At 37.3% G+C, this 27,398-nt stretch overlaps 1 protein-coding gene across 1 annotated transcript; it reads right to left on the minus strand.

Moving 5' to 3' along the window:
* Window positions 1-5,320: 5,320 nt before the first annotated feature.
* LOC133643192 (transcriptional repressor scratch 1-like) lies at window positions 5,321-27,060 on the minus strand. The gene is made up of 2 exons (XM_062037616.1): window positions 26,763-27,060; window positions 5,321-6,499 (listed from the first exon to the last, which is right to left on the minus strand). The coding sequence occupies exons 1-2, from the start codon at window positions 26,896-26,898 to the stop codon at window positions 5,733-5,735; spliced, it is 903 nt and encodes a 300-aa protein (XP_061893600.1). The 5' UTR covers window positions 26,899-27,060; the 3' UTR covers window positions 5,321-5,732.
* Window positions 27,061-27,398: the final 338 nt, after the last annotated feature.

Below are 27,398 nucleotides of genomic sequence, written 5' to 3' on the forward strand. Positions count from 1 at the left end.
GCGACAAGTGATGCACGGTTTACACCCGAGACGCTAAAAAGAGAAAAGTTGATGATGAATGGCGTGTTTTCAACAAGACATGGACTGCCAAGCAACGTTCCCTCTAAGGTGCGCGCGCCTGCGCAATTGCGCACTGCTCAAGCGTCCTCTGCGCGCAGCAAATATATGCCGCGCACCAAATCAAATCCCATCTGAATTCTAAACAAAATAAACATATTTATTCTATGTAATTTTGCAATGCAACTTTGAGTGACAGTGACAACAAGCGGCCCTAACGGTGTTCGTCAACATCGTTCAATTGAACAACGTTCAATTATTGTAACGTCCATCGAGATGCTTCGAGGACAGGAATTATATCGATCACTTTATTGAGCAACACTGTTTATATTCGGACATAACCACACCAAAAACATGAGTAAAACAATTCTATCTCGAAAAACTAGTCATTTTCTGCCGTACAAACCAAGCCAAAACCAACTTGTCATCTGTCACCAACACGCATAGCACTAAACCACTGGTGCGTTTATGGCCACACAAAAAGTCGGACAACTCAAACACCACACAAAGTTACACTATGACTCCTCAGTCATACGTGTGCTTATTTTACTGTCATTTATTATTAATGTTAATTTATTTATATTAGTCATGGAATGCTGTTACACACACTATGTTGAAGTATTACTATTATTATTAATTATTATTATTATTATTATTATTATTTATCTTACGATATATATCAAAAATAATATTGAGTAAAATTTAATTGAAATATTGTCGATGTGGCCCTCCAGCAGTGCTCGGGTTGCTCATGCGGCCCCCGGTAAAAATTAATTGCCCACCCCTGCTGTAGATGCTCCTTCTCCTGGCAATGGAAACATCTTAGCAGACTCAGCTTTATTGGCAATGTTTAACACTGACTTGGTTGTGTTGGTTTCTTTCAACAGACCAAAATGAAATGCAGTTTTTACTTACCTTGTGTCAAAAAACACGATCATAACTGTTACATTACATCAATACAAACTATGGTTGTACGGTATACCGGTACTAGTATAGTACCGCAATACTAATGAATCATACTTGGTACTATACCACCTCTAAAAAGTACCGGTCCCTGCCCCCATTTTTTTTTAACGTCGTGACCTGCTGGTTTTACGAGCAGAGAAGCATGTTCGGCAGCGCACACTCACAGAGTACTTACAAGCAGACACAGTGTGTAGACAGAAAAGGGAGAACGGACGCATTTTGGTCTAAAAAATGACGATAAAGGTGAAGTTATAACACTGAAACACCCCCAGGAAGAGGTGATTTAAGACATGGCTAGCTAGTTAGCGGGTAATGTCCAGCCGCAGTCTGCAGTGTTTTAGCTACTTCTAAATCACTAATCCTTGCCTCCATGGCGACAAATAAAGTATGTTTCTTACAAGTATTATTATCACTGCAGGACGAGGAATAGCTAAACATGCTTCCCTACACACCGTAGGAGGATACAATAGCTCATTGGCGTCACAATGTAAACAAACGCCACGGGTGGATCTAAACCTGACACGTAATGATACCAAGTACAATAGTGTATCTAGTTGATTCTATTTTTCTAGCATCACAACATTTTTTTTCGTTTTAAAAAAATGTATATTATGTTTATAAACTCAGGAAATACCTCACTGGACACATGAGGACTTTGAATAGAACCAATGTATGATCCTGTAACTACTTGGTATCGGATTGATACCCAAATTTGTGGTATCATCCAAAACTAATGTAAAGTATCAAACAAGAGAAGAATAAGTGATTATTACATTTTAACAGAAGTGTAGATAGAACATGTTAAAAGAGAAAGTAAGCAGATATTAACAGTAAATGAACAAGTAGATTAATAATACATTTTCTACCACTTGTCCTTAATAATGTAGACAAAATAATAGAATGATGAATAATGACACAATATGTTACTGCATACGTCAGCAGACTAATTAGGGGTCTTTGTTTGTTTACTTACTACTAAAAGAAAAGTTGTCTCGTATGGTCACTATTTTATTTAAGGACTAAATTGCAATAGGAAAAATATGTTTAATGCACCCTAAGATTTTTTGTTCAAATAGAGCCAATAATGCCATTTTTGTGATCCCCTTTATTTAGAAAAGTATCGAAAGACATTTTGGTACCTGTAACTGTACCAAACTATTGGTATCGGGACAACCCTAATACAAACAAAATCAAATGTACCTGTATATTTCTTTCATTTGAGTTAATTGTTTGGCTGTATGTCAGCAACACAGGAAGAGAGTTCAGCTGGGTTGGCTCGAGCTCACATGTGACCTGAATGACAATCAATCAATCAATCAATGTTTATTTATATAGCCCTAAATCACAAGTGTCTCAAAGGGCTGTAATAACAACAACAATAATATGATAATACAACATGATGAGTGGGTTCATTATTGTGAGTATGCAGTGCATCCAAAAAGTATTCACAGCGCCTCTTTTTTCCCCACATTGTTTTATGTTTTATTCCAAAACGGAATAAATTATGAAAAATTAAAAAAACGAAGAAACTGCATGTACATAAGTATTCACAGCCTTTTGCCGTGAAGAACAAAAGTGAGCTGAGGTGCATCCTGTTTCAAATGATCAACCTTGAGACGTTCATACAGCTTCATTGGAATCCACCTGTGGTAGATTCTGTTGGTTGGACATGATTTGGAAAGGCACACACCTGTCTATATTCAAGATCCCACACTTGACAGTGCATGGCAGAGCTAAGAATAAAGTCAAAGAGACTGTCGGTCTGTAGGATTGCCTCGCGGCACAAATCTGGTGAATGGTACAGAAAAATATCTGCTGCCTTGAAGGTCCCAATGAGCAGACTGGCCTCCATCATCAGTAAATGGAAGAAGTTTGGAACCACCAGGGCACTTCCTAGAGCCGGCTGTCTAAACTGAGCGATCCAGGAAGATGGGCCCTAGTTCGGGAGGTGACCAAGAACCCGATGGTCACTCTGTCAGAGCTACAGCATTTTCTCTGTTGGGAGAAGACAACCTTCCAGAAGCTCAACCCTCTCTGCAGCGATCCACCAAACTGTATTGATGGCAAGGGAAATTGTTTGGCACAGTAGCTTGATTACAAGAGAAAAGGAAAGGATAACCACCAGGGCTCTTCCTAGAGCCGGCTGTCTAAACTGAGCGATCCAGGAAGATGGGCCCTAGTTCGGGAGGTGACCAAGAACCCGATGGTCACTCTGTCAGAGCTACAGCATTTTCTCTGTTGGGAAAAGAGAACCTTCCAGAAGCTCAACCCTCTCTGCAGCGATCCACCAAACTGTATCGATGGCAAGGGAAATTGTTTGGCACAGTAGCTCAATTACAAGAGAAAAGGAAAGGATAACCACCAGGGCTCTTCCTAGAGCCGGCTGTCTAAACTGAGCGATCCAGGAAGATGGGCCCTAGTTCGGGAGGTGACCAAGAACCCGATGGTCACTCTGTCAGAGCTACAGCATTTTCTCTGTTGGGAGAAGAGAACCTTCCAGAAGCTCAACCATCTCTGCAGCAATCCACCAAACTGTATTGATGGCAAGGGAAATTGTTTGGCACAGTAGCTCAATTACAAGAGAAAAGGAAAGGATAACCACCAGGGCTCTTCCTAGAGCCGGCTGTCTAAACTGAGCGATCCAGGAAGATGGGCCCTAGTTCGGGAGGTGACCAAAAAGAGGAAGAAATAATAAATAAAATGTAGTAGACCAACAATACAAAAGAGACACAGTAAAAGGCTATGCCGGAGGAAAACCATGATAGTGTAACAAACAATCAACTGGCACCGTAGTGGCAGGCAGCAGGGTTTAAGAAGCCCTAAATACAATTGCCTGCAGGTGTGAGTGGTCAGTGACTCCGCCCAGGAATGATAAGGGATGGTGCTGCAAGAAAAGGCAAACAGGTGGAAGCAGAGCAGGGCAGACAAACACCGCAGTACCCCTCCCTCTTATAGGGCGACACCTGGGGGCTTACGTGTCTTAGCCGGATGGAGAGAGTGGTGGGTCGAGGATATAGGAGCCGGAGACTAATGAGTGCTCCTCCGGCTCGTAGTCCTCCCAGTCGACCAGGTACTGCACACTCTACTTTGTCTTCTGGAGTCCAAAATGGCCTTCACTGAGTATGCGGATTGGCCATTGGTCCTGTGAAGAGGAGGCGGCACAGATGGAGGACACAGCAGGCCTGAAGTAACAGGCTTGAGGCTGGAGACGTGGAACCTTGATGGAAGGTGGCATCAGGAGCATGACGGATGCAGGGTTGATGATCTTGTCGCTCTTGTAGGGTCTGAAAAATCTCGGTGCCAGCTTTCTGGAGACTCCAGCCAATGGTAACTCCCGGGCGGAAAGGCATACCTCTTTCCAGGCTGGTACTCCGATGCCGGGATTCTGTGGCGGCCAGCCAACATGTGGTTGCGAGCAGCAGTTTGTGAAACGGCCGCCCAGGTGCCCTGCCACACGTGATGAGCCCAGTAAAAGTGAAGGTAGACTGACGACCCGGATACAAAGAAACAAGGGAGGCTTTTAACATAGGTGGACTTGTGGCAGAGCAGATGAAAGAGTTGTGCGCATATTCCGCCCATTGGAGGTGGGAGAACGAGATAGAAGAATGTCAGTGGCATACGCCGCCAATTTGCCCGCACCGTCCGGCCATTAGTCTGGGGATGATATCCTGACGAGAGGCTGCTTGCGGCTCCTAGTGCCTTGCAATCCGCTTTCCAGCCCTGGGACAAGAACTGAGGCCCCCTGTTGACAACCACGTCCAAAGAAATGCCATGGATTTGGAAGACATGCCTCACCAGCAGCTTGGCTGTCTCCAAAGATGACGGCAAATTGGGTACGGCGATGAAGTGAGCCAGCTTAGGCCTACAGGTGGGCGATTAGAAGCCATGTTTCTGGCGCAGACGGAGCAGGCGGTGACAAACTCCTTGACATTGGGGTTTCTTAAAGACCACCAGAACCTCTGAGCAATGACGAAACGAGTGCCCCTCACAGGAGACCTTAGAGGCGTGTCCCCATTGAAGGACCTCAGACCTCACCTCAGCTGGAACAAACCTTTTAGCAGCAGAACAGTTCTTGGGCATCTGGGAATTAGTGGCCGCCTCGGACACCCTTCTCTCCACCTCCAACAGGAGGGCTCCCCCCACCCTGGCCACAAAAATGACGGTCTCGGGAGTGCCATCTTCTGTGGTAGGGCCGTTGCGTCTGGAGAAAGCATCTGGTTTGACTGTAACACCAAAAGTACCAAGTTCATTGGAAATGTATTAGAGTAGACGTATCCATTTTCAGGAGTAACCAAAGCCGGCCGGAGTAGAAGTATTATTAAATATTACTCGTAGCAGTAGTAGTATACTACAGTAATACTTCAACAAAAGCAAGTGCTCATTTTCATCATTTTTATTGTCGTCACTAGTCCGACTAGAGAGAAGGAATTTAACCCTGCATTTATTACAGCTTTTCTTCCCAACAAATCATGGCTCTGAAAGAAAATATCCATTCAATAATAAATAGCAATAAATAAGAAAATAAATACACCAAAAAATGATTGTTCCGTTAATAAATAGCGAGTTAAGTAAAAATGATTATTAGTGACTTGTGTTATTGCTTGAAAGGATGCATGCATGTGATACGCCTGAGAAGCCTGTACTGCCGTACTAATGGCAGCACTGTACTATTGGCAGTACTCGTCTGTGCAGGACGAGTACTTCGTCAGTCAGTTGCAGTCGTCCTCTGCTTGGCGTCCTCGGAAGCAGGCGGACTCACAGTGCTTGTTTAAGTAGGACTTGAGTGCGAAGCTTTTGCGGCAGCGCTGACACGAGTAGTGCTTGGCTGGCGAGTGCGTCTGCATGTGAGCGCGGAGGTTGGAGCGGTCGGCGAAGGCTTTGCCGCAGTGGGCGCAGGCGAAGGGCTTCTCTCCCGTGTGCGACCGCATGTGACCCTGCAGCAGCCAGGGCCGGCTGAAGGCTTTGCCGCACACGTCGCACGCGTGCTTGAGGTCGTGGGTCAGCATGTGCATGGCGAGGGCCGGCATGGACACGTAGACCTTGTGGCAGGTGGGACACTCCCTGGCCTGCTGGCTGTCCAGGCTGCGGTGAGTCTGCTTGTGTCGGCTCAGGTTGGACGACGTGGCGTACGATTTGCCGCACTCGCCGCACGCGTGGCGGCCTTTGGTTTTGGATCGGGGACCGTGGCCCGCTGACCCGGCACCCTCGGCGATCGCCTCTTTGCGCCGTCGTCTCTTGCGGGCGCGTCCGTCCGATACGAGGAAGGCATTGATGATGCTGGCCTCCAACTCTGCGCCGCTACAGTCCGACTCGACTGTGCCGGTGCTGGATACCGGACTGTCCGGATCGTCCGTGTCGTGGTCGGAGAACTCGTCCCCGCTGCTGCCGCCGATGCATTCTTGTAAACACGAAGACGCCTGCTTGGACTTCTTTGTGTTCTGCATCACGGATGGGATGATGTAATCACGGATGTAGCCTGGGGGAAAAGAAAAAGTGTTGGTATCAGCAATTCTGGCCCTGTATTTACTTGGTATCAGACAGATAGCAACATTTGCAGTATCAGTCATCAATACAAAAAAAGGTGTTTTTCGAAACCTGGATTTTGCTGACTTTTTTGTGATGTTCTTGGCCTAAAATGTTTGATTTTATGGCAGCTTTTTCATAAAGTTGCAAGATCTTTTTCAATAAGCTCAAGATGATCCCCTGCTGGCCCCACTATGGACTGGACTCTCACACTATTATGTTAGATCCACTATGGACTGGACTCTCACACTATTATGTTAGATCCACTATGGACTGGACTCTCACACTATTATGTTAGATCCACTATGGACTGGACTCTCACACTATTATGTTAGATCCACTATGGACTGGACTCTCACACTATTATGTTAGATCCACTATGGACTGGACTCTCACACTATTATGATAGATCCACTATGGACTGGACTCTCACACTATTATGTTAGATCCACTATGGACTGGACTCTCACACTATTATGTTAGATCCACTATGGACTGGACTCTGACACTATTATGTTAGATCCACTATGGACTGGACTCTCACACTATTATGTTAGATCCACTATGAACTGGACTCTCACAATATTATGTTAGATCCACTATGAACTGGACTCTCACACTATTATGTTAGATCCACTATGGACTGGACTCTCACAATATTATGTTAGATCCACTATGAACTGGACTCTCACAATATTATGTTAGATCCACTATGGACTGGACTCTCACAATATTATGTTAGATCCACTATGAACTGGACTCTCACAATATTATGTTAGATCCACTATGGACTGGACTCTCACACTATTATGTTAGATCCACTATGGACTGGACTCTCACAATATTATGTTAGATCCACTATGGACTGGACTCTCACACTATTATGTTAGATCCACTATGGACTGGACTCTCACAATATTATGTTAGATCCACTATGGACTGGACTCTCACACTATTATGTTAGATCCACTATGGACTGGACTCTCATACTATTATGTTAGATCCACTATGGACTGGACTCTCATTCTATTATGTTAGATCCACTATGGACTGGACTCTCACACTATTATGTTAGATCCACTATGGACTGGACTCTCACACTATTATGTTAGATCCACTATGGACTGGACTCTCACACTATTATGTTAGATCCACTATGGACTGGACTCTCACAATATTATGTTAGATCCACTATGGACTGGACTCTCATACTATTAACTAGATCCACTCGACATCCATTGCACCGGTCGCCCGGGGTGGGGAGGGGTCCCCACATCTGCGGTCCCCTCCAAGGTTTCTCATTGTATCCCATTGGGTTGAGTTTTTCCTTGCCCTGATGTGGGATCTGAGCCGAGGATGTCGTTGTGGCTTGTGCAGCCCTTTGAGACACTCGTGATTTAGGGCTATATAAATAAACTTTGATTGATTGATTGATTGATTGATTGATTGATTGATTGATGTGGCCCCCAGGCCTCAATTAGCCCAGGTCTGCCCTAATCAGTCCCTCCAGGATATTGCGGCAATTCACGCACAATCAACCGATCCCCTCAAAATTTCCACACACATTTTAGGCTAATCAGCGTTTGCATTAATCACAACTTATGTTTGTTTTTTGCCAAGACGAAGCAGGAACAACAACATCCAGCAGACACAAGGCATTAAAACATTGTTGAGAACTTGTTGAATTAGGTCCTGACGTAACGACATAAAGTTGAAACATCATGCTTTTTTACGACGTTTATTAAGTGTCAGGTGGTGACGTCCCTTTGACCTTTGGAATTTGGTCATTTCCCAACGAACAACGTGGATCCAACATTAAACATGAACGTTGTCTCATGCGCCACACATTTTCAATGGGGGCCAGGTCTGGACTACAGGCAGGCCAGTCTAGTACCCGCACTCTTTTACTACTGTTGTAACATGTGGCTTGGCAGGGGCGTTTACTATTTATATTACTATACTATTGTGTATGCACCTTAGGGGATCTGCTCCAATTTCGTTGTTCTTTGAACCTGTTCACTGTAATAATGACAATGAAACTCTATTATTTTCTATGACGTTGCTTGGATGGCAACATATGTTGCTCCAAAACCTGTATGTACCTTTCAGCATTAATGGTGCCTTCACAGATGTGTAAGTTACCCATGCCTTGGGCACTAATACACCCCCATACCATCACTGATGCTGGCTTTTGAACTCTGCGCCTAGAACAATCCGGATGGTTCTTTTCCTCTTTGGTCCACAGTGTCCAAAAACAATTTGAAATGTGGACTCTTCAGACCACAGAACACTTTTCCACTTTGCATCAGTCCATCTTAGATGTGCTCGGACCCAGCGAAGCCGGCGGCGCTTCTGGGTGTTGTTGATAAATGGCTTTCGCTTCGCATAATTTTAACTTGCACTTAGAGATGTAGCGACGAACTGTAGTTACTAACAGTGGTTTTCTGAAGTGTTCCTGAGCCCCTGTGGTGATATCCTTTATACACCAATGTCGGTTTTTGATGCAGTGCCGCCTGAGGGAACAAAGATCAAGGGCATGCTGCTTACATGCAGTGATTTCTCCAGATTCTCTGAACCTTTTGATGATATTACGGACCGTAGATGGGGAAATCCCTAAATTCCTTACAATGGCTTGTTGCGAAATGTTGTTCTCAAACGGTTCGACAATTTTCTCACGCATTTGTTGACAAAGTGGTGACCCTCGCCCCATCCTTGTTTGTGAATGACTGAGCATTTCATGGAAGCTGCTTTTATAGCCAATCATGGCACCCACCTGTTCCCAATTCGCCTGTTCACCTGTGGGATGTTCCAAATAAGTGTTTGATGAGCATTCCTCAACTTTCTCAGTCTTTTTTGCCACTTGTGCCAGCTTTTTTGAAACATGTTGCAGGCATCAAATTCCAAATGAGTTTTCCAGTTTGAATGTTAAGTATCTTGTCTTTGTAGTCTATTCAATTGAATATAGGTTGAAAAGGATTTGCAAATCATTGTATTCTGTTTTTATTTACCAGTTACACAACGTGACAACTTCACTGGTTTTGGGGTTTGTAAATAAGCATGTATTTTGTAGTTTACATGTATTCAAATATTTAGTAAACCTTTTTTTTTATCCAGGGTAAAACAATTGACAACATATTTTCCTTTGCAATGCTGACCTAGCAAAGAGGCGGCATTTACATGTTAGAGATGTTGAAGTGTGATGAAATTATTATTAATACAGTACTGTACAGTAATGTGACAATGAACTCAGAGTATGTGCTTTTACTGCCATCTGCTGTCTATTTTAAGTCCGTGCGGGAAAAAATGAGTAAAACATTAGTTTGAAATGCCCTGCTTTTTGAGGTTGAATTTACAGAAAACACTTAAAACATTGATAACAAATTCATAAAATCACAAGTTGCTTTCAATCAATCAACCAATCAATCAATCAATGTTTATTTATATAGCCCTAAATCACAAGTGTCTCAAAGGGCTGCACAAGCCACAACGACATCCTCGGTACAGAGCCTACATAAGGGCAAGGAAAACTTACCCCAGTGGGACGTCGATGTGAATGACTATGAGATTTAATGTTATTGGGGGAAAAAAAGCCTTAAAACATTGCAACTTTTTCCACAATTTTCTGAAAAAGCTGCCACATATATAAGCATTTTAGGTCTCAACAATGAAAAAATATACAAAATGTAAAAATAAAATAAAATGCCGGCTAAATTCTAGAGGGATTGCCTTACCTAAAAAAAAACATGTGCTTTATTTGCATCAGGGATGCACAAAATGTTTTAATTTGAACCAACAACTGATCATTTCCAGACCTTTACACCCGTTAATCGATAACAATACCCGATATTTATGTATATTTATTTACACAAGTTTGTGTAAAAAAATAACTGTATTTAACAGTTCACACTTTTTCCAAAATGTGTAAACTCTAACAGAGACATACAAATCTATTGTAGGGAATAAGATAATGTCAACTGATATTTCGTTACCTTACTAAATAATATTTCAGTGCAAATAATTGTTCTTTTATAATTATGACCCATGAAAATGAATCATTGCATAGAATGTAATATTTTCAATTATTAAATTGATAGACAAAAGCAACTCAAACATTCTGAATATGAATCATAAAATGAAAAAAACGTGTCCAAATAACATACTGTGCATAAATGAGGACAATAGAATATGATAAAAAATAGTTATGAGAGAACATTTAAGGAAGTGAAAAGTGTGTAATTTACAACAATACTGTCAGTCTTTTAAACGTATATGTTTGGTTTGTTAAAATTGTTCACACAATGCACAGCTTTTACTTTTCTATCAACACACAGTGATGCATAGAAGGCAGAAAGTAACTCAACTCTCTTTAATGGTTTCTACCTGCAGTTTGTATGGTTTGTTGAGTTAGCACAGGATTCATATGTGGAAAAAGACAAATGGGGTATTTGAGTTTTTATTTTGTATTTATTTTGTATTTTGTTCACTTCCAGGCAGGCTGTGACTCACAGTTTAATCCAGGCCTGGGCAATTATTTTGACTCGGAGGGCCAAATTTAGAGGAACAAAAATGTGTCTGGGGGCCGGTATATCTGATTTTTAGGAACACTAATGCAAAATTTCACAACGTCTGATTGAAAGCTAAAAACGTTATGACAGACCGCCTTAAAAAAGGGAATGGAATTTTACATTGTTTTACTGAATGAGACACCCAGAATGTACATGGAAATAAAGAATGTGGGATTTACAATACTAACTATGAAGGTTAAAACACTGAATATTGACAACATATGAACGTCACACTGTTCAAATAATTATGTGTAAGTTATCACACAACTCTAATGCTTAAAGGCCGTTGCTATAGTTATTATCAATTGTGCTGAAGTTGTACTTGCAATCTTGGATTGCGAGTCAGTGTTTGTGTCCAGAACATCAAGTGCCGTGACGCAGACAAAGCAGAGACAGGGCGATATCACGAGTGTCAGCACATTTCCATTTTATGAATAATCATATATTGTGTCTAACTGGGGCTGTTGAAATTACCCGCCCCCCCCCCCCCTCAGGGACCTCCCGAATAAATAGTGGAGCACGTGGGCTGTGCCTTAGAGCGTATGTTGGAACTGTAACTAAGTGTACAGCCCAATACGTCTCTCCTCATTGAGCCAAATTGAACTCTGCCTCTGCATGATTCCTTGCTTCTTGTCTGTTTAATAGATGTCATCAGTGTTTGAACCTGACACACACCCCCTCTCCATCCACATATTTTACAATCAAGCGAAACGCAACAAAAATGCAACAAACACAGTGAAATATGAATGAGGATTATTTGTGATACGTCCATTTTTAGAACGTGCTCGTTCTATTTCGGGCCGAAGTAAAACAAAGAAAACAATGTGAAGTTGTCGTCGTTGTATTTTTAAGTTATCATGCCATGATTTTACCCGTGAGCTAAAATGAGTTTGACACCCCTGCTCTAAAATATCTACCAGAAACTCCCCAAAAAGTATGAGTTTATCCTCCTTTTAGAGAGGTTGTGAGTTCAAACCCCGGCCGAGTCATACCAAAGACTATAAAAATGGGACCCATTACCTCCCTGCTTGGCACTCAGCATCGATGGTTGGAATTGGGGGTTAAATCACCAAAAGTTATTCCCGGGCGCGGCCACCGCTGCTGCTCACTGCTCCCCTCACCTCTCAGGGGGTGATCAAGGGAGATGGGTCAAATGCAGAGAATTATTTCGCCACACCTAGTGTGTGTGTGACAATCACTGGTACTTTTAACTTTAACTTGCCATGTTCCTGACTTCAGACCAATCATTGGACTACATTCCTGTTAGCCCCGCCCACTGACTTTGATGGCTGAGTTTGACAGATGAAAACCATGAAGCTCTGGCACACATCTTCATGAAATAATTGAATAAATTGTGAAATAATTATTTTATTTTTTTTTTAATTTATTATTTTTTTTTTTTTATAATGTCCTGCCCAGCTTCTCGGGAAAATCATATAGCAGATGTAGATGCCCATATCGGCTGTTCAGATTTACTTTACAAAAGAGAAGTGTAGAGGATACTTCTCTTGTTGCCTTATTTGTATTTTGACTTTATTAAATGTATTTATATTATCATTTGGTGCAGCCGGGCCGGAGCAGGAGGGGATAGAAAGAGAGAAAAAGGAAGACAGAGGGGGGAATTGTGGGGACAAGAGGGGGATTAGACAGAGAGACAAAAACAACAACAGCAAACACAACAACAACAACAACAACAACAGAGCAACATCAGCAAATACGACATGTACAAATATGATGGTAAAAGTAATAGCAAATAAGCAGTTAGCGAAAATTAAAAAAATATATACAGAAATGACAATGAGCATTATTACACTAAAAATGGAGCAATATGAATACCAATAGAAATAGTGCTATTGATAATAAACAATACCAGTACTTTACCTTTATTATCAACAATACAATTGTTCAAATGCAACAATACATATACGTAATGATAACTTGAGATACGAAAGAATGCAGAAAAATGGAGGGGAAGAAAGAGAAGCAACCTTAACCTTGTAGATTGTTATAGTAACAATAGGTTAACCTTTGTCAGTGTGCCATGTGTTATACCCAGTTTACCCTAGGGCAACAACGTTAATATATGTTTGATGAAACGTGATTATGTGCATGAGTGTATGTGTGCATATGTACTTGTATATGTACAGTAAATTATTTTCATTTTGAAATATTTAATTAAATAATTGACTGACTGATTAGGCAATTAATTAAATTATTAAAAAATGTAATTTGGAAACCCGTGCAATACAGGAAGCTCTTGTGAGAGACAGATTTAAATATTCATGAGTGGTCCATCAGTGCATCCTGCGACTGCAACGAGTGCTCTTCACAGCTCAAAACAGCGGCCGTGGCTGAACAAATAAGTCAAAGTGAAAGTGCTGACTCTGCAGAGAGCAGTCATTTGGCTCCGCATCGATCCACCTCGTCTTTGAGGGGGGGTTCACATTCACGTGTCACCTTGCACTTTTGTTTTGTACCGTTTCCCCCGACTGCTTCCACCCAGATCTTTTTTAACGCTACATAGTAATGAAGTGAATTAATTAACTCATATTATGTTCTCCATATGGTGAATGTTTATATTCAACTTGGAGAAAGCAGACCACCAGGTTGAAGTAAATAATGGTTGATTCCATAAAAAAATTAAGGAATTGGACTGGGTTAGCTCTCTCACGAGAAGAGGCAATAAATTCAGACTTCGGAATGCAAAAGTGATAGCTCTATCCTGGAGGAGAGACTCCATGTCTACCTTCACGTCAACATTTAAGTTGCAACATATAGAGGTTGTATTCCGGTCACTTACACATGAACATCTCCTTACATGGTCAGGTTGTACTCTCCTGAATGAACACACACCAAGACAGAGGAAGAAGGAATATGAGACTGTGGTTCGGCTCCTTCAAGTTAGAAGTGTCTTATTTTTGGACTTGACCTCTTCCAGGAACTGCAGTCCTGTATAATGACGCTCGCTTGTAATTAAGCATCTTTTTGTTGAGCAAAGCATTTCCGACGTCTCTTTTGATCCAGCCGCACTGCCGTGTCGCCCTTCGCACTCAAATGCACATCAGTACAAATACACAACCAAATTTTGCTTTAAACAGACATTTGCAATATACAAAACCCAAAACCAGTGAAGTTGGCACGTTGTGTAAATGGTAAATAAAAACAGAATACAATGATTTGCAAATCATTTTCAACTTATATTCAATTGAATAGACTGCAAAGACAAGATATTTAATGTTCTAACTTAGAAACTTCATTTTTTTTTGCAAATAATTATTAACTTAGAATTTAATGGCAGCAACTCATCGCAAAAAAGTTGTCACACGGGTATTTTTACCACTGTGTTACTTGGCCTTTCCTTTTAACAACACTCAGTAATAGTTTGGGAACTAAGGAGACACATTTTTTAAGCTTTTCAGGTGGAATTATTTCCCTTTCTTGCTTGATGTACAGCTTAAGTTGTTCAACAGTCCGGGGTCTCTGTTGTCATATTTTAGACTTCTTATTGTGCCACACATTTTCAATGGGAGACAGGTCTGGACTACAGGCAGGCCAGTCTAGTACCCGCACTCTTTTACTATGAAGCCACGCTGTTGTAACACGTGCAGAATGTGGCTTGGCATTGTCTTGCTGAAATAAGCAGGGGCGTCCATGATAACGTTCCTTGGATGGCAATATATGTTGCTCCAAACCTGTATGTACCTTTCAGCATTAATGGGGCTTTCACAGATGTGTAAGTTACCCATGCCTTGGGCACTAATACACCCCCATACCATCACAGATGCTGGCTTTTCATCTTTACACCTATAACAATCCGGATGTTTCTTTTCCTCTTTGTTCCGGAGGACACAACGTCCACAGTTTCCAAAAACAATTTAAAATGTGGACTCGTCAGACCACAGAACACTTTTCCACTTTGCATCAGTCCATCTTGAATGAGCTCAGGCCCAGTGAAGCCAGCTGCGTTTCTGGGTGTTGTTGATAAATGGCTTTGGCTTTGCCTAGTAGAGTTTTAACTTACACTTACAGATGTAGCGACAAACTGTAGTTACTGTCAGTGGTTTTCTGAAGTGTTCCTGAGCCCATGTGGTGATATCCTTTACACACTGATGTCGCTTTTTGATGCAGTACCGCCTGAGGGATCCAAGGTCCATAATATCTTCGCTTAAGTGCAGTGATTTTGATGATATTACGGACCGTAAATGGTAAAATCCCTACATTTCTTGCAATAGCTGGTTGAGAAATGTTGTTCTTAAACTGTTGGACAATTTGCTCACACATTTGTTCACAAAGTGGTGACCCTCGCCCCATCCTTGTTTGTGAATGACTGAGCATTTCATGGAAGCTGCTTTTATACCCAATCATGGCACCCACCTGTTCCCAATAAGCCTGTTCACCTGTGGGATGTTCCAAATAAGTGTTTGATGAGCATTCCTCAACTGTCTCAGTCTTTTTTGCCACTTGTGCCAGCTTTTTTGAAACATGTTGCCGGCATCAAATTCCAAATGAGCTAATATTTGCAAAAAATAACAAACTTTTCCAGTTGGAACATTAAATATCTTGTCTTTGCAGTCTATTCAATTGAATATAAGTTGAAAAGGATTTGCAAATCATTGTATTCTGTTTTTATTTACCATTTACACAACGTGCTAACTTCACTGGTTCTGGGTTTTGCATTATTTCATATACAGTATACATTTTTATAAAACCTTTTTAAAACAGGTTATAGATTACAAAAGCTCCTGCTGACGTATCTTTACTTAAAAAAAAATTACTTTTAAATGGATTCTTTAAAAAAAATATGAATCAATTCAATCAACTGAATTTAAGTTTGATTAAAAATGTATAAGAATTGTTTTACATTTATAAAAATATTTTTAAAAAGAGTGAAAAAATGGTCTGATACAGGGGTGGGCAATGAATTTTTACCGGGGGCCGCATGAGCAACCCGAGCACTGCTGGAGGGCCACATCGACAATATTTCAATTAAATTTTGCTCAATATTATTTTTGATATATACCGTAAGATAAATAATAATAATAGTAATAATAATTAATAATAATAGTAATACTTCAACATAGTGTGTGTAACAGCATTCCATGACTAATATAAATAAATTAACATTAATAATAAATTATAGTAAAATAAGCACACGTATGACTGAGGAGTCATAGTGTAACTTTGTGTGGCGTTTGAGTTGTCCGACTTTTTGTGTGGCCATAAACGCACCAGTGGTTTAGTGCTATGCGTGTTGGTGACAGATGACAAGTTGGTTTTGGCCTGGTTTGTACGGCAGAAATTGACTAGTTTTTCGAGATAGAAGTGTTTTACTCATGTTTTTGGTGTGGTTATGTCCGAATATAAACAGTTTTGCTCAATAAAGTGATCGATATAATTCCTGTCCTCGAAGCATCTCGATAGACGTTACAATAATTGAACGGTGTTCAATTGAACGGTGTTGTAAACGGTGTTGACGAACACCGTTAGGGCCACTTGTTGTCACTGTCACTCAAAGTTGCATTGCATAATTACATAGAATAAATATGTTTATTTTGTTTAGAATTCAGATGGGATTTGATTTGGTGCGCGGCATATATTTGCTGTGCGCAGCGGACGCTTGAGCAGTGCGCAATTGCGCAGGCGCGCACCTTAGAGGGAACGTTGCTTGGCAGTCCATGTCTTGTTGAAAACACGCCATTCGTCATCAACTTTTCTCTTTTTAGCGTCTCGGGTGTAAACCGTGCATCACTTATCGCTGCATGTGCACCTTCACTCGCAGGTTACACACGGACACACGCCCATAAATAATACTTTTCAAAATAAAAGCAGCACAGTTGTATTGCGCGCACGACATAGATGTTTTTTCAACTTTATTTTGTAAGTTGTGATTGCAGCTGTTCACATTCACTCACAATCACGCACGCGCATACGTCCACACGGAAGTAATACACATAACGATTTTCAAAACAAAAGCAGCACCGTTGTATTGCACACTCGACATAGATACTTTTTAAAATGTATTTTGTAATTTATAATTGGCATCACGCGGGCCGGACAGGGACGCACAAAGGGCCGCAGAATGCCCATGTCTGGTCTAATAGGAGGGGGGTACAAATAAAATCCTGCTTCAGGCCCTAAATTAGGAGGGGCCCCGCACTCACACTCCTGTGCGGCTTACTTACTTTTAAACGCTCTACATTTTTAATGTGCCTGTTGAAAAATAGAATAATACTTTAAACCTTTCAAGCACATCAGCGTCTCCGTCTGAGCAAATCCTTTCAGTCGCTGAATCATTGCAATCAGCTCCTTGCCCATCTGTGGCATTTTTAAGGGGGTATGCTAATGATGGGGGGGGGTTGAGTGACAGGTGGGGGGTGCAGGGCTGGTGTTTGTGAGGGTTAGACAGATGGGGGTCTGATCTGGACAGCAGTGTGGTTTTATTGAGCAACACACACACACACACACACACACACACACACACACACACACACACACACACACACACACACACACACACACACACACACACACACACACTGCCAAAACAAAGACAAGACAGCTGGCAGCCTGAATCTCGGGGACAAAACATGAGTTGGGGGGGAGACAAATCTTCCAAATCAAAGTATGAATTTGTCCTCAGCCAAAGTCAAACACACAAAAATGTTGTTGTTGCTCCAACACTCAATACCTGTCCCCTATATAGCCTGTTCCATCACAAATGGATTGTGTTGCTGCAATCCTACTCCCTGCGGCGATGCAACATCCTGCAGGATCAGATGGAGGGGTGGGGGGCGGGGGGCGGGGGAGATTCAAGGGCACCTTCTAAGGACAACGTTCTGTTAAAATCTGTGCTATTCAAACTGCTTTTGTGGCCAATAAATCTAAATAACACCAACAACTAAATAATTTTTAAAGGTAAAAATGTGCCATTATTCAACAGAATGATGGCATTTCAACAGGAATATTTTTAAGGTGGAAAATGTGTAATTGTTTAACAGGATGTAGGAATTTCAATGGAAATTGTAGGTGGAAAATTTGCAATGCTGAACAGGCTGCGAAAATTTCAAAGGGAAATTTTGAGGTGGAAAATGTGTAATAGTTTGCCAGGATGTAGGAATTTCAATGGAAATTGTAGGTGGAAAATGTGTAATTGTTAAACAGAATGCGAACATTTCCGCTACAATTTTAAAGGCGGAAAATGCGCAAGTTTTAAACAGATGGCAAGAATTTCAATGGGAAATTTAAAGGTGGGAAATGTGTAATTGGTAGACAGAATGTTGCAATTGCATTGGGAAATTTTAAGGTGTAAAATGTGGACAACTGTTTAACAGGATGTGGGAATTTTAATGGAAATTTTAGGTGTAAAATGTGCAATTGTTAAACAGAATGCGAACATTTCCACGACAATTTTAAAGGCGGAAAATGCGCACATTTTAAACTGAAGGCGAGAATTTCAATGGGAAATTTTAAGGTGGAAATGTGCAATCCTTTAACAGTATATAGGCATTTCAATAGGAAATTTGAAGTTGAAAAATGTAATTATTAAACAAAATGCAAGAATTTTAATGGGAAATTATAAGGTGAAAATGTGTAATTTGTTATACAGAATGCTGGAATTTCATTGGGAAATTTTACAGCACAAAATGTGTATTTTTCAGAATGCCAGAGTTTGAATGGAACATTTTAAGGTGGAAAATGTGTAATTGTTTGACAGAATGCGAACATTTCCACTACAATTTTAAAGGCGGAAGATGCGCAAATTTTAAACAGAAGGCGAGAATTTCAATGGTAAATTTTAAGGTGGAAAATGTGCAATTGTTAAACAGAATGTTGCAATTGCATTGGGAAAATTTAAGGTGGAAAATGTGCACAATTGTTTAACGGAATGTGGGAATTTTAATGGAAATTTTAGGTGGAAAATGTTAAATTCTTAACAGGCTGAGAGAATTTCAATGGTATATTTTAAGTGGAAAATGTACATAAGGTAGACAGTATGCGAGAATTTCAACTACAATTTTAAAGGCAGAAAATGCGCAAATTTTAAACAGAATGAGATCATTTCAATGGGAAATTTTAAGGTGGAAATGTACAATTGGAAGACAGAATGCGAGAATATCAACTACAATATAAAAGGCAGAAAATGTGCACATTTTAAACCGAATGCAAGGATTTCAATGGGAAATTTTAAGGTGGAAATGTGTAATTCTTTACCAGTATGTAGGTATTTGAATAGGACATTTTAAGTTGAAAATTTTAATTATTAAACAGAATGCAAAAATTTAATTGGGAAATTTTAAGGTGGAATGTGTGTAATTTGTTAAACAGAATGCTGGAATTTCATTAGGAAATTTACAGCAGAAAATGTGTAATTTTAAACAGAATGCGAGAATTTCAATGGGAAATTTAAGATGGAGAATGTGCAATTGTTAAACAGAATGCTGGAATTTCAAAGGGAAATTTTAGGTGGAAAATGTGTAATTTTCAAACAGAATGCGAAAATTTCAACTACAATTTTAAAGGCAGAAAATGCGCACATTTTAAACAGAAGGCAAGAATTTCAATGGGAAATTTTAAAGTGGAAAATGTGTAATTGGTAGACAGAATGTTGCAATTGCATTGGGAAATTTTAAGGTGGAAAATGTGCACAACTGCTTAACAGGATGTGTGAATTTTAATGGACATTTTAGGTGGAAAATGTGCAATTGGTAGACAGATTGCAAGAATTTTAACTACAATTTTAAAGGCAGAAAATATGCACATTTTCAACAGAATGCGTGAATATCAATGGGAAATTTTAAAGTGGAAATGTGCAATTCTTTAACAGTACATAGGTATTTTAATAGGAAATCTTAAGTTGTAAAAATTGTATTATTAAACAGAATACAAGAATTTCAATGGGAAATTTTAAGGTGAAAATGGGTAATTGGTCAAACAGAGTGCTGGAATTTGATTGGGAAATTTTACGGCAGAAAATGTGTACTTTTTAAACAGAATGTGAGAATTGCAAAGGGAAATTTAAGGTGGAGAATGTGCAGTTGCTCAAAAAGATGTAGGAATTTCAATGGGACATGTTAAGGTGAAAAATGTGTAATTTGCTAAACAGAATGCTGGAATTTCAAAGGGAAATTCTAAGGTGAAAAATGTGTTATTGTAAAACAGAATGCGAAAATTTCAACTACAATTTCAAAGGTGGAAAATGCGAAAATTTTAAACAGACGGCGAGAATTTCAATGGGAAATTTTAAGGTGGAAAATGTACAATTATTAAACAGAATGCTGGAATTTCAATGGGAAATTTTAAGGTGAAAAATGTGTAATTTGTTAAACAGAATGCGAAAATTTCAATAAGAATTTTTAAGGTGGAAAATTTTAAATTCTGAAAGTGCAGGAATTTCAGTGGAAAATTTTAAGGTGGAAAATGTACAATTCTTTAACAGGTTATAGGAATTTCAGTGGGAAATTTTAAAGTGGAAAATGTGTAATTTTTAAACAGAATGCGAGAATTTTATCCACAATTTTTAAGGTGGAAAAAGTGTAATTGTTCAACAGAATGCTAGAAATTCTGCTAAAATTTTTAAGGTGAAAAATGTGCCATTGTTCAACAGAATGCTAGAATTTCAAAGGGAGTTTTTAAAGTAAAAAAAATTTCAATTCCAAAATTTTTTAAAAAATATTTTCAATGTTAAAAAACAGAAACCTGGAATTCTTAAATGAGCTGAATTTTTTCATTCTGGTTTGAATGGATCGAAAAATTATAATTGTACAAATTCTTAAGATCAAAAGTCATTTGTTTAATGTCAAATTAGAAATTCTTAAAGTGCAAGAATTTAAATCGAAACTTTTAAGGTGGAAAATGTGCATTTCTTTAACAAATTGTAGGAATTTCAGTGGGAAATTTTAAGGTGGAAAATGTGTAATTTTTTTACAGGATGTAGCAATTTCAGTGGGAAATTTTAAGGTGGAAAATGTATAATTATTAAACAGAATGTGAGAATTTGAAGTACAATATGAAAGGTATAAAATGTGCAAATTTTAAACAGAATGTGAGGATTTCAATGGGAAATTTTAAGGTGAAAAATGTGCAATTGTTTAACAGAATGCTAGAATTTCAATGGGATTTTTTAAAATAAAAAAATTACAATTCCAAAAAAAACCTGAAATATTTTCAATGTCAAAAAACAGAAACCTGGAATTCTTAAATGAGCTGAATTTTTTCATCCTGGTTTGAATGGGTCAAGAAATTATAATTGTACAAATTCTTAAGATCAAAGGTAATTTGTTTCATGTCAAATTAGACATTTTTAAAGTACAAGAATTTAAATGGAAAATGTGTATTTCTTTTTTAAAAATTGTAGGAATTTCAGTGGGAAATTTTAAGGTGGAAAATGTGTAATTTTTTTACAGGATGTAGGAATTTCAGTGGGAAATTTTAGGGTGGAAAATCTGTCATTTTTAAACCGAATGAGAGAATTTTATCCACAATTTTTAAGGTGGAAAATGTGTAATTGTTCAACAGAATGCTAGAATTTCCGCTGGGATTTTTAAGGTGAAAAATGTGCAATTGTTTAACAGAATGCTAGAATTTCAATGTTAGTTTTTAAAGTAAAAAAAAAAATACAATTCCAGAATTTTTTTGTAATATTTTCCATGTTAAACAGAAACCTGGAAATCTTAAATGAGTTGAATTTTTTCATCTTGGTTTCAATGGGTCGAGAAATTGTAACTGTACAAATTCTTAAGATCAAAGGTAATTTGTTTCATGTCAAATTAGAAATTCTTAAGGTGCAAGAATTTCAGTGGAAAATTTTAAGGTGGAAAATTTGCATTTCTTTAACAAATTGTAGGAATTTTCGTGGGAAATTCTAAGGTGGAAAATGTGTAATTTTTTTACAGGATGTAGGAATTTTAGTAGGAAATTTTGAGGTGGAAAATGTGTTATTGGTAAACAGAATGTGAGAATTTTATCCACAATTTTTAAGGTGAAAAATGTGCAATAGTTTAATAGAATGCGAGAATTTCAATGGTAGTTTTTAAAGTTAAAAAAAATTACAATTCCAAAAAACAAACTGAAATATTTTCAATGTTAAAAAACAGAAAATCTGGAATTCTTAAATGAGCTGAATTTTTTCATGTTGGTTTGAATGGGTCAAGAAATTGTAATTGTACAAATTCTTAAGATCAAAGGTAATTTGTTTCATGTCAAATTAGAAATTCTTAAAGTGCAAGAATTTAAATGGAACATTTTAAGGTGGAAAATGTGCATTTCTTTAAAAAATTGTAGGAATTTTTTTACAGGATGTAGGAATTTCAGTGGGAAATTTTAAAGTGGAAAATGTGTCATTTTTAAACAGAATGCGATAATTTTATCCACAATTTTTAAGGTGAAAAATGTGCAATTGTTTAACAGAATGCTAGAATTTCAATGGTAGTTTTTAAAGTAAAAAAAAATTAAAATTCCAAAAAACAAACTGAAATATTTTCAATATTAAAAAACAGAAAACCTGGAATTTTTAAATGAGCTGATTTTTTTTCATGTTGGTTTGAATGGGTCAATAAATTGTAATTGTACAAATTCTTAAGATAAAGGTAATTTGTTTCATGTCAAATTAGAAATTCTTAAAGTGCAAGAATTTAAATGGAACATTTTAAGGTGGAAAATGTGCATTTCTTTAAAAAATTGTAGGAATTTTTTACAGGATGTAGGAATTTCAGTGGGGAATTTTAAAGTGGAAAATGTGTCATTTTTAAACAGAATGCGAGAATTTTATCCACAATTTTTAAGGTGAAAAATGTGCAATTGTTTAACAGAATGCTAGAATTTCAATGGTAGTTTTTAAAGTAAAAAAAAATTAAAATTCCAAAAAACAAACTGAAATATTTTCAATATTAAAAAACAGAAAACCTGGAATTTTTAAATGAGCTGATTTTTTTTCATGTTGGTTTGAATGGGTCAATAAATTGTAATTGTACAAATTCTTAAGATAAAGGTAATTTGTTTCATGTCAAATTAGAAATTCTTAAAGTGCAAGAATTTAAATGGAACATTTTAAGGTGGAAAATGTGCATTTCTTCAAAAAATTGTAGGAATTTTTTACAGGATGTAGGAATTTCAGTGGGGAATTTTAAAGTGGAAAATGTGTCATTTTTAAACAGAATGCGAGAATTTTATCCACAATTTTTAAGGTGAAAAATGTGCAATTGTTTAACAGAATGCTAGAATTTCAATGGTAGTTTTTAAAGTAAAAAAAAAATTAAAATTCCAAAAAACAAACTGAAATATTTTCAATATTAAAAAACAGAAAACCTGGAATTTTTAAGTGAGCTGATTTTTTTTCATGTTGGTTTGAATGGGTCAATAAATTGTAATTGTACAAATTCTTAAGATAAAGGTAATTTGTTTCATGTCAAATTAGAAATTCTTAAAGTGCAAGAATTTAAATGGAACATTTTAAGGTGGAAAATGTGCATTTCTTTAAAAAATTGTAGGAATTTTTTACAGGATGTAGGAATTTCAGTGGGGAATTTTAAAGTGGAAAATGTGTCATTTTTAAACAGAATGCGAGAATTTTATCCACAATTTTTAAGGTGAAAAATGTGCAATTGTTTAACAGAATGCTAGAATTTCAATGGTAGTTTTTAAAGTAAAAAAAAATTAAAATTCCAAAAAACAAACTGAAATATTTTCAATATTAAAAAACAGAAAACCTGGAATTTTTAAATGAGCTGATTTTTTTTCATGTTGGTTTGAATGGGTCAATAAATTGTAATTGTACAAATTCTTAAGATAAAGGTAATTTGTTTCATGTCAAATTAGAAATTCATAAAGTGCAAGAATTTAAATGGAACATTTTAAGGTGGAAAATGTGCATTTCTTTAAAAAAAATTGTAGGAATTTTTTACAGGATGTAGGAATTTCAGTGGGAAATTTTAAAGTGGAAAATGTGTCATTTTTAAACAGAATGCGAGAATTTTATCCACAATTTTTAAGGTGAAAAATGTGCAATTGTTTAACAGAATGCTAGAATTTCAATGGTAGTTTTTAAAGTAAAAAAAAATTAAAATTCCAAAAAACAAACTGAAATATTTTCAATATTAAAAAACAGAAAACCTGGAATTTTTAAATGAGCTGATTTTTTTTCATGTTGGTTTGAATGGGTCAATAAATTGTAATTGTACAAATTCTTAAGATAAAGGTAATTTGTTTCATGTCAAATTAGAAATTCTTAAAGTGCAAGAATTTAAATGGAACATTTTAAGGTGGAAAATGTGCATTTCTTTAAAAAATTGTAGGAATTTTTTACAGGATGTAGGAATTTCAGTGGGGAATTTTAAAGTGGAAAATATGTCATTTTTAAACAGAATGCGAGAATTTTATCCACAATTTTTAAGGTGAAAAATGTGCAATTGTTTAACAGAATGCTAGAATTTCAATGGTAGTTTTTAAAGTAAAAAAAAATTAAAATTCCAAAAAACAAACTGAAATATTTTCAATATTAAAAAACAGAAAACCTGGAATTTTTAAATGAGCTGATTTTTTTTCATGTTGGTTTGAATGGGTCAATAAATTGTAATTGTACAAATTCTTAAGATAAAGGTAATTTGTTTCATGTCAAATTAGAAATTCTTAAAGTGCAAGAATTTAAATGGAACATTTTAAGGTGGAAAATGTGCATTTCTTTAAAAAATTGTAGGAATTTTTTACAGGATGTAGGAATTTCAGTGGGGAATTTTAAAGTGGAAAATGTGTCATTTTTAAACAGAATGCGAGAATTTTATCTACAATTTTTAAGGTGAAAAATGTGCAATTGTTTAACAGAATGCTAGAATTTCAATGGTAGTTTTTAAAGTAAAAAAAAATTAAAATTCCAATAAACAAACTGAAATATTTTCAATATTAAAAAACAGAAAACCTGGAATTTTTAAATGAGCTGATTTTTTTCATGTTGGTTTGAATGGGTCAAGAAATTGTAATTGTACAAATTCTTAAGATCAAAGGTAATTTGTTTCATGTCAAATTAGAAATTCTTAAAGTGCAAGAATTTAAATGGAACATTTTAAGGTGGAAAATGTGCATTTCTTTAAAAAATTGTAGGAATTTTTTACAGGATGTAGGAATTTCAGTGGGGAATTTTAAAGTGGAAAATGTGTCATTTTTAAACAGAATGCGAGAATTTTATCCACAATTTTTAAGGTGAAAAATGTGCAATTGTTTAACAGAATGCTAGAATTTCAATGGTAGTTTTTAAAGTAAAAAAAAATTAAAATTCCAAAAAACAAACTGAAATATTTTCAATATTAAAAAACAGAAAACCTGGAATTTTTAAATGAGCTGATTTTTTTTCATGTTGGTTTGAATGGGTCAATAAATTGTAATTGTACAAATTCTTAAGATAAAGGTAATTTGTTTCATGTCAAATTAGAAATTCTTAAAGTGCAAGAATTTAAATGGAACATTTTAAGGTGGAAAATGTGCATTTCTTTAAAAAATTGTAGGAATTTTTTACAGGATGTAGGAATTTCAATGGGAAATTTTAAAGTGGAAAATGTGTCATTTTTAAACAGAATGCGAGAATTTTATCCACAATTTTTAAGGTGAAAAATGTGCAATTGTTTAACAGAATGCTAGAATTTCAATGGTAGTTTTTAAAGTAAAAAAAAATTAAAATTCCAAAAAACAAACTGAAATATTTTCAATATTAAAAAACAGAAAACCTGGAATTTTTAAATGAGCTGATTTTTTTTCATGTTGGTTTGAATGGGTCAATAAATTGTAATTGTACAAATTCTTAAGATAAAGGTAATTTGTTTCATGTCAAATTAGAAATTCTTAAAGTGCAAGAATTTAAATGGAACATTTTAAGGTGGAAAATGTGCATTTCTTTAAAAAATTGTAGGAATTTTTTACAGGATGTAGGAATTTCAGTGGGGAATTTTAAAGTGGAAAATGTGTCATTTTTAAACAGAATGCGAGAATTTTATCCACAATTTTTAAGGTGAAAAATGTGCAATTGTTTAACAGAATGCTAGAATTTCAATGGTAGTTTTTAAAGTAAAAAAAAATTTAAATTCCAAAAAACAAACTGAAATATTTTCAATATTAAAAAACAGAAAACCTGGAATTTTTAAATGAGCTGATTTTTTTTCATGTTGGTTTGAATGGGTCAAGAAATTGTAATTGTACAAATTCTTAAGATCAAAGGTAATTTGTTTCATGTCAAATTAGAAATTCTTAAAGTGCAAGAATTTAAATGGAACATTTTAAGGTGGAAAATGTGCATTTCTTTAAAAAATTGTAGGAATTTTTTACAGGATGTAGGAATTTCAGTGGGGAATTTAAAGGTGGAAAATGTGTCATTTGTAATTGTACAAACTCTTAAGATCATTTGTTTTATGTACGAAAATAATAGAAAAAGTAAGAATTGGGGGCAACGTGAAAAATGTTTTGATGCTGGAATTAATTTAAAAAAATAGAATATAAAATAGCCACTCTGTGTCTTCAATAAGTTGAACATGTGTTTGATTGTTTTGACATAGGTGGAAGCAGTTGGGTGTGAAAAAAAGAAAGATGAAATAGAAGACGTGTGTGAATGATCTCTTGTGTTGTCATGTTGTGATGAAAAAAGTGGTGCTGAAGAAGTGGAAGCCCACTCACCATTATCGCTGAGTCGGACATTGAGGTCGGAGGTAGAGTCAGTGATGGCATGCGTCACGGAGCAGGAATCCTGGTAATAGTTGCACGGCCAGGACTCGTGAACCTTGGGCTGCTTCACCAGAAAGGAGCGAGGCATCTTGTTTGCCTGAGGAAAAAGCTCATTTACACCCTCATGGAAAACAATCTGGCAGACAAAGACGGAAGATGAAGGAGACGAGGAGGCGGACAGGACGGAGGAAGCATCAGACGGGATGGAGATGAAGATGGAAAGTGGTGAGGAAGACACAGAGGCACGGGGAGGGAGGAATGGGGTGGAGGGGGTTTGGGGTGCAGAAGTAGCTTAGCTCAGCATTACTGCAGCCTTTTACATGTGGGCCACCAGCCTCTAGGATCAGGTGGCGCTTGGATGGAGGGAACTGCTTAGCATTAATCCATCAAACATCCCCAGGGACACACATCGAATTACCACCAGCCGTCTGTGCTGCCTTTCTCCTGCGCACACACACACACACACACACCACACACACACGCACACACACACACACACCACACACACACACACACACACACACACACACACACACATAACACACACACACACACGATACAAACAAACACACGATCGACAAACCCAAG

The sequence above is a fragment of the Entelurus aequoreus genome, linkage group LG26 (assembly GCF_033978785.1).
Source record: "Entelurus aequoreus isolate RoL-2023_Sb linkage group LG26, RoL_Eaeq_v1.1, whole genome shotgun sequence".
NCBI classification, from domain to species: Eukaryota; Metazoa; Chordata; class Actinopteri; order Syngnathiformes; family Syngnathidae; genus Entelurus; species Entelurus aequoreus.

What these genes read in the sequence shown, in the direction of transcription:
- LOC133643192 (XM_062037616.1), bottom strand. Translation starts at nt 26,898, where the DNA reads ATGCCTCGCTCCTTTCTGGTGAAGCAGCCCAAGGTTCACGAGTCCTGG. An exon ending in TGTCCGACTCAGCGATAATG is followed by an intron (nt 6,500 to 26,762) that starts GTGAGTGGGCTT and finishes CTTTTCCCCCAG; the next exon opens with GCTACATCCGTGATTACATC.